The sequence below is a fragment of the Zonotrichia albicollis genome, chromosome 21 (assembly GCF_047830755.1).
Source record: "Zonotrichia albicollis isolate bZonAlb1 chromosome 21, bZonAlb1.hap1, whole genome shotgun sequence".
In the NCBI taxonomy this organism is placed as follows: Eukaryota; Metazoa; Chordata; class Aves; order Passeriformes; family Passerellidae; genus Zonotrichia; species Zonotrichia albicollis.
In genome coordinates, this window is record NC_133839.1 from 10,116,583 (window position 1) to 10,124,979 (window position 8,397).

General features: G+C 59.7%; 1 protein-coding gene across 1 annotated transcript; it reads left to right on the top strand.

Moving 5' to 3' along the window:
- The first annotated feature begins 1,173 nt into the window (after positions 1–1,173).
- Positions 1,174–8,141, top strand: LHX3 (LIM homeobox 3). Its single transcript, XM_074556417.1, has 6 exons — positions 1,174–1,381; positions 3,874–4,045; positions 4,221–4,423; positions 4,570–4,721; positions 4,811–4,982; positions 6,569–8,141. The coding sequence occupies exons 1-6, from the start codon at positions 1,312–1,314 to the stop codon at positions 6,985–6,987; spliced, it is 1,188 nt and encodes a 395-aa protein (XP_074412518.1). The 5' UTR covers positions 1,174–1,311; the 3' UTR covers positions 6,988–8,141.
- The last annotated feature ends 256 nt before the right edge of the window (positions 8,142–8,397 follow it).

Genomic DNA, 8,397 nt, shown 5'->3' on the forward strand with positions numbered 1-8,397 from the left:
GGCCGGGTGCTGGTGCTGGTGCCACCCGGTGTCACTGCTCATGGTACCGGTCCCACTCGGGCAGGACCCGGACCCCAAACCCCGCCTGGAGTTCCTGGGTGCTTCATTTGGGGACCCAGTCCTGGTCCCCAGAGTGTCCCCCTGCATTTCCCAGCCTGGCAGGGCTGAGCTGTCCCGCAGAGTGGAGCCTGTCCCGGCCAGAGGAACCATCCCGGGGACAGCCCCGACCCGGCCCCGCAGGACCCGGAGCAGGGAGGGTGGTCCGGGCCGGTGCGTCGGGGTCCGGAGCTCGCCGGGGGCTCCACGGCCGCCCCCAGGAGCGGGCGAAAGTCCCGGTGCCGCCGTCGGCAGGAGCATATGTGAGTTTGGAGGCTCCCGCCCCTAAGCTGCTTTTATTAATTTGTAATCCCCTGCGAGCAGGAGGTAAAGGGATTCGGGGGATTAACGGGCTCACAGTAACAACCACAATTATCAGCTCCGGCTGCCTGCAGCAAGCGGTGCGCACAGGCACGGGGCTCTGCCCGGACAAACACGGCCCCGGGAGCGCACCGGGAGCGCACCGGGAGCGCACCGGGAGCTCCGCATACCCGGGAACGCGACAGAAATTGGGACAGAGCGCAGGCACAGGCTCCGGGCACGGGCACCCCACATCCCACACTTCGCACCTCACGTAGGGTCAGACCCCGGCCCGGCCCCCCGCGCTCCCGCACAGCCCCGGGGCCGCCGCGCTCACAAAAACCCCGCACACACAATTCCGTCCGTGTCCGCCCCGTCTACAATTAGCGCAATTAACCTCCTGCGGCCGCCGCACGCCGCTGCCCGCGGCTCAGGCACTCGCTACCGCTCCGCGTTCGTTAATTAATTAGCGGCGGGGAAAAAGCCCTCCCGCTGCCCGAGGGCGGCGTCGGGGGAGCCCCGCACGGCGGGGACAAACGAAATCCGGGCTCGGGGGCGGCCGGCGGGCAGCGGGGCCCTGGTGGAGGCTCCCCCCGACGGCGGCTCCCCCGAGCCCCTTCGTGAGCGCTCCCGGGGCCGCTCTGCGCCCGAGGGCGGCGGCTGCGGCCCGAGCCCACGCGTCGGGGGCGGCCACGCGTGGGACGGCGGGGACAGCGCTCCCTCGGCCGCTTTTGTGATGCTAAAGAGGCCGGCGCTGAACCGCGGCCCAGCTGCGGCCCGGTGCCGCCCCCGGCCCGCCCCCCGCGCCCCCCCGCTCCGCCCAGCCCCGCGCCGCTCCCTGCGCGCCCCTCCGCGCCGCTCCGCCACTCCTCCGCAGCCACCCGCGCGCTTCGGACGGCGCCCACGGAGGCCGCGATGCTGCTGGAGCGGGTCCGAGCCGGTTCGGAGAAGGCAGCGGAGCTCTGCCCCTTCCCGCGGAGCCCAGGTGAGGGGAGGCGCGCAGATCCCCGCGTCCCCCAGCGGAGGCTGCTCTGGGAGCCCCGGGCCCGGCCGTGCTCCGTCGGTGTCCCGGGGGCACCGTCGGGGCCGGGTCGGGGCTGGCTGCGGGGAAGGGCGGCCCGACGGCATCGGGGGATCCGTCCCGCCCGTCCCGGTCCGTCCCGCGCTCTCTCTCGCTCTCTCCTTCCTCGCCCCCGGTATCAGAGCCCCTCTCGCTGTCGGCCCCGCCGCTGCTCCAGGTCCCCGTCGGTCCCGGGGAAAAGCGGCGCTCACGGGAGCCCTGCCCGGCCCGGCGGAGCGGCGGCTCCTGCCCCGGGTCCCGCTCAACGAGGACAGGGACGGAACGGGGACTCCCCGCTGCCCGACGGTTCCCTCCGGCTGCGGGGAACCCCCGCGCCCCCCTGCCCGGCTCCCACGCGGCTTTTCCGCCGCTTTAGAAAAACTCCGTTAATTCTTCTTTTAAACGTTTTTTTCGTCCCGTTGAACGAACGGGGCCAGCCCTGGCGGGGCGAGGGGAACCGGGCTGCGCCACCCCCGGGGCTCAACGGGGAAGCCCGAGCTGGGTTCGGGGCAGTGAAGCGGAGCTGTCCCGGCTCTCGCCAACATCGAAAGCTGTCGATGGGGCTTAAAAAAAACAACAAATCAACGACGAACCGGGACGGGGGCCCCGCCGGTGTGCGGGGACAGAAGTGTCACCGTGAGCGGGACCGACAGCACGGCCCGGCAGCCGCCGTCAACGGGCCGGTGCCCCCGGTCCTACCCCGGTTCGCTTTCCGTGGCTGTCCCCGTGGGCTCTCCGTGGTGCGCACAGCGCGGCAGCTGCGCCTCTGACCCGGCAACCGAGAGCTGCTCGAGCTCCCCGGGGATAGATAGACACCGCCGAAATCGAGCCCCCGGGAGAACGAAGGACGCGCAAATTCTGTTTTCCCGCCGGACACGGCTCTCGTTTACGGCCCCGCGGTCCTGGGCTCCGTCGGGGCCCGAGAAGGTGACGGGAAGGGCTCGGCGGGGCTTACCGTGGCCGAGCGCCGGTCCCGGGGGGTTGGCCCCGCCGTGGGCGCCGAACCGCGGGGCGCCTTGCCCGGACCGGGGGCACATCCCGGGGTTTGCGGCTCACAACGAGCTCGGGGCAGCGGCCGGCGCTGCGACCCCCGCCCGCCGCCGGCCCCGTCGGGGTTCGTTACCGGAGCCCCGGAGCCGCGTTCCTTCCGCCTGGCGCAGCCTGGAAGGGGCGGCGGGAGGGGATGTGCCGCCGGCCCCGGGGGCGGGGGGATTAAATACAGCGCGCCAGCCGCGATGCCCTCCCTGCCCGGCGCTTCGGAGCGGCACCGGCGGCGAGGCCCGGCGTCTAAAAATAACCCGCTTTAGCGAGTTAAATCCCCGGCGGGGCGGGGGCGGCAGCGCCCGGAGCGGGGCACGGCAGACGCGGGTTTGGGGGGCCCGGCGGGGGCAGAGCCGCGGTTCCGAGCCCGGCCCGGCGGAGCCCGCGCCCCGCGGAAGATGCGCCGGAGCCCGCGGCCCGCCTGAGGGAGCGGAGCTGCCGCGGATCGCCATGCAGCGTAAGAGCCGCGGACCGGGCTGGACCGGGACATTGCCGGGCCGTGCCGTGCTACCGTGCCCGCTGCCGGAGCTCCGTCCTGGCCGGGGCCGCTGCCTTCAGCGCTGCCGCTGTTGGGGTTGCTTGTTTGGACGCGGTGAATTGTGAAGGATAACGATTATCGCCTCCACCTCTTACCCCTGTGCACGGCGATCCAGCTCCTATATCTACATAGAATTATCTTTACATAGAAATACTCTCGTGTCCGTACCCATCTGTTCCTGTACAGCCGTGTCATACATCTCTCTGCCTCTATTTACACCGATATATCTGTATTTATGTACCTCATACCCATATTTTCACCTACTTATCTCTATCTATACCTATATACTGAAATCTATATATTTATGTCTATATATCTGTACATTTCGTTATCTATCTGCTGTATCTGTTTATTTTTATATCTCTATTTCTCCATGACTGTATCCGTATCTTTTTCTGTGTAATCTCTGTCGGTATCTAGAGGGGGACGGGACAAGACTGCTGCGTTTTTATTTTCAGTGTAATTCTTTTTATTTTTGGTAGTTTCTTTCCCCACTCCATTCGGGTTGCCCGCAGGTGAATTTTGGAAGTTTAGGAAAAGGAAAAAGAGCCTGGGATAGTTACAGATTTGCCGGCGGCTCGCTCGGGGGGTTAATTCCGTTTCCATCGCTTCCCTTCTTGTTTATCCCGGTTTTCTCGGGCACTTCTCCTGGAGTGTGCTCGGCCCGGGCGTTTGCTGCTCTCCACGACGCCGTGATAACGAATTTGAACGAATAATGTTTTTTTTCGTGCTGTTTCTCGGGCCACCCCCGGGGCGGCGGGCTGGGCCGGGCCGGGCCGGTCGGGGACCGGAGGGACCAGCGGGGCCAGCGGGGCTGACGGAGGCTCCCTCCCCGCAGAGATCCCGCTGTGCGCCGGCTGCAACCAGCACATCGTGGACAGGTTCATCCTCAAGGTCCTGGACCGGCACTGGCACAGCAAGTGCCTGAAATGCTCCGACTGCCAGACGCAGCTGGCCGAGAAGTGCTTCAGCCGCGGGGATGGCGTCTACTGCAAGGAAGATTTCTTCAAGTGCGTGGGAAGGGGCCGGGGGGCGGCCGGGCCGGGCGGGGGGCACAGCCGGGCGCGTTTGGGGTTCAGCACCGGGACAGCGGCACCGGGAGCAGCACCGCGGACAGCGCCGGGCCCCGCGGGGACCGAGCCCGGCTCCCCCGGCTCAGCTGCCCCGCTTGTCCCCCATGCTCAGGCGCTTCGGGACGAAGTGTGCCGCCTGCCAGCAGGGCATCCCCCCGACCCAGGTGGTGCGCCGGGCACAGGACTTCGTTTACCACCTGCACTGCTTCGCCTGCATCGTCTGCAAGCGGCAGCTGGCCACCGGAGACGAGTTCTACCTCATGGAGGACAGCAGGCTGGTCTGCAAGGCGGACTACGAGACGGCCAAGCAGAGAGGTACCCCTTGCCCTGTCCCTTCCACCCCCGAGGGCGGCCCGGGGCGCTCCTGCCCTCCGGGACAGGCTCACACAGCGGGAGGGAGGGTGCCGGGAGGGTCGGGGGTCCCGTGGTAACTTCACCCCTAACTCGCCCCGTGCCTGCAGAGGCTGAGTCTACGGCCAAGAGGCCTCGTACCACCATCACGGCCAAGCAGCTGGAGACCCTCAAAAACGCGTATAACAACTCGCCCAAGCCGGCGCGGCACGTTCGGGAGCAGCTCTCGTCGGAGACGGGGCTGGACATGCGGGTGGTGCAGGTGAGAGCGGGGCACGGGCGGGCCGGGCCGGGGCGGCGGGCGGGGAGCGGCCCCGCAGGCCCGGAGCTCCCCGCGGGCCCCGCTCGCAGGTCTGGTTCCAGAACCGCCGGGCCAAGGAGAAAAGGCTGAAGAAGGACGCGGGGAGGCAGCGCTGGGGGCAGTACTTCAGGAACATGAAGCGATCCCGGGGGACATCCAAGTCCGACAAGGACAGCATCCAGGAGGAGGGGCCCGACAGCGACGCCGAGGTTTCCTTCACAGGTGGGTGCCCGCAGCCCCGGCCGGGTTTGCCCGGGCTGTGCCCTCCCCGCAAAGCTGCTGCCGTGCCCCGGCTGCTTCCACCCCTCGGGGCCGAGGTCGGAATTTGCGGCAGTGAAACAGAGGGTGAAACAGAGCGGCCGAGGGGGGAGAGGGGCAGAGACGAGGATTCCCAGTGGGGTGGAACCGGAGCCGGAGCAGCCGGGCCGGGTAACGGCGGGGGAGGCTCCGTTCCGCCTCCGGCCGTGCCCCGGGGGCTCCGCTCTGTCCCCGGCCGGGCCCCAAAGCTGCGGCAGGACCAGGGAGAGCTCCCCGGGCAGCGCCGCGGCGTCAGAGCCGCTGCTCAGACATCGTTTTCCAAGGGATTCTTGAAATAGAAAATCAGGAAGCCCAGAACCACAGAATGTGTCTGTGGGAAAATTAGTGCGTTTTTGGTTTTTTGGTGTTTTGTTTTTTTTTTTTTTTTTTTTTTTTCTTATTTAGGGATGGCTTTAATTGTGCGGTTGCTCTCTAGGACTCTTCAGTCCTGTGGGAGCTGTTCCTGTGCTGCAAAAAGCAAATTGGTGCATGTTAGGCAGCCTCTGCAGCAGTGTCCCCTTTTTGGGACCGAGATTTCTGGTGACAAGCCCAGGACAGACCAACAGCAGCTCACCCCTCGCTCTCCATCCCTGCAGGGACAGGGCCCCAGGCCGGGTTACATTTGCAGTAAAATGTTCTACACAATCCCAGCTCCATCCCAAATTTCTGTATCATTTTTAGGAATGGGAGAGAAACTGAAATGCAAACCTCTGTAAATATTTACACAGATTGTGTATCTATAAACACACACTTTTTCATCTCAGCTCCTCTCCCGTGCTCCTAAAAACTGTTTGATTTTCAGTCTGTTTATGCACACTGTGTATCAGCTCATTAAATATGAATAGTCCATAAATAATAACTAAAAAATGTCAAACAATTATTGAGAGCTCGATGCCACAAACAGGTTTGTATCCCCGGCAACAGAGCAGCTCTCACTGTCCATAAGCCCCTAACAAATATAAAAAAATTTTGCTGGGAACTTTAAAAATATTGCCCATTTTTCAGGAGTGTTTTTAAGCTACACAAATGCGTTCTGTGTTCCTGTGGTTTCATTAGCCTGTTCCTGAGCAGACAAATACCTTAATTTAATATCTCTTTTCCTGAGCAATGGGGGATTTATCTTGCATTGGTTCAGGTAGCTCCTAAAAGCAATATCAAAATTCAAGATAAATCTCAAAACCAAATAGAAACAAAAGGTGGAAAGACATTGAAACAAAACAAAAGGTGGAAGATATTCACTTAGCCTTTAAAGAATTATTTTTAAATCACAGTCATATATTTTAATATGTAATTTTTAAAATCCAAGATGTATTAGATGTTTGTACTCAGAGAAAAAATTAATCCCATGGCTGCCTATGAAGATTTATCAACAAGGATGGGAATAATAAGGAATTACAAGAGGAAGAGCGTGACTGCTCATCTCCCATCCTTTTAATCTATTTATACCAGGTTCTGCAGGAGTTCCTGGTTGACCAGTGCTCTTCCATTAACCCAGTCCCTTTCCCTTGCAGACGAGCCCTCCATGTCGGAAATGAGCCATTCCAACGGGATTTACAGCACCCTGAGCGAAGCCTCGCCGGCGCTGGGGCGGCAGGCGGGCACCAACGGGAGCTTTGCCCTGGAGCACGGCGCCATCCCGGCCCCGGAGCCGTTCCACGAGCTGCGCTCCAGCAGCCCCTACGGCATCCCCCCGTCCCCCGCGGCCCTGCAGGCCCTGCCAGGCCACCAGCCCTTGATCTCCAGCCTGGTGTACCCCGACAACGGCCTGGCCATCATGGGACAGAGCGGAGCAGGGGTGCCCCAGCCCATGAGGGTGCTGGCCGGGAATGGACCGAGCTCCGACCTCTCCACGGGCAGCAGCGGCGGGTACCCCGATTTCCCGGCCAGCCCGGCCTCCTGGCTCGATGAGGTCGACCACGCTCAGTTTTGATACAGGGGCCGCCCCCAGGCAGCGGGAAGGGAAAGGACTCGGTGCTGTGAAATGTCACCTGCTCTTGGAAAGGACAGAGGGACAGCCGTGAGGGCCGTGGCACGCAGGGAGCAGAGGGGATTTCGGAGATGAGCCTGGCATGATGGTGATGATGATGATGATGATGATGATGGACAAAGGCCCTGGCACTGCAGCCATTGGCACCCAGAGCGTCCCAACCAAACCGAATCTCGTGTCTTTACCAAACACCAGGACTTGTGCTTTACAGATTTGATATGAGGTATTTTGCATTTTGTTGTCGGTGCGTTCTCCAAAGCAAGGACTTGCTCCATCACCCATCCACACCGAAACATTTTTAAGGGAAAATAAAATCTTCATCCACGGTGAAAGGTGTGACAATGTCTATATTTCTATAGGAGAAATGTTCATAGTGAATCACTTCAGAAATCCATGGTAGGAAACTTCTCTGTTCTTCCAACAGATTTTTTAAAAGTGCACCAATGCGGTATGTTTTGTTTTATTTGAATTTACATTATCTTTTCTAAAACAAAATGCTCTTTAATATGCCAATCATTTATCAACAGCCCTTTTCCTTTGTAAAATGAAAATCATATGTTAATTCTGCTTCTCCCCTTTTTAATTTGTAGCTTGCTAGGTTGACTCTTCCATATAAGCATTAAACCGTGAATAGATGTATTTATTACCAAGTAATTCCACGTTCATCACCAGGTCAAGAGGTGAATTTTCTTGACCCAGGGACACCGGTGGTGGATCTGGGTTGTGGATCTTATGCTTTTCCTTGAAATTTCTTTGTATCAGTTTTACTGCAAAGTGTCTCAAAAATCACCCTGATGTCTTGTTGCCAAAAACCTTCTCGGGGGGCCGGGTTTAAAACGAGCCCTTCCCCAGGCACTGCTGGAGTGAGCTCCCCTTCCCTGGGGACACCTCCCTGCTCCAGGCATTTGTGTATTTCCACAGATATCGTGCAAGCTGATTGTGAGGAAAGGCAAGACAATGTGTATATTGTTATCTGTAAAAATTATGGAATTAACTGTAGATTATGTGGATGTCCAGTGTCTTTTATTTATATTCTCGCTCTCTCTCTGATGATCAAATACTTCAAGGTTACGAATAAATTTGTCAGCTAAACTTTACATAGTCTTTTGCTAAATTCACATCAATATCAGTGAATAAAAAACCTGAAAAACTAAAAACACTTAAAACTTGATGCCATGATTGAACAAAGTGTTGAAATATTCCCTTTCAACAGAGGAGCAAACCCACTGATATAGAAATGCTTTGGAACAAAAAAAAAATGAGGACATGGGAGGTAGCAGTCCTTGGGAGATCTGAACAGGATTGCTCTGGCTTTGATAATATTTTTGATGGGACATTGTTCTTTTTCAGCAT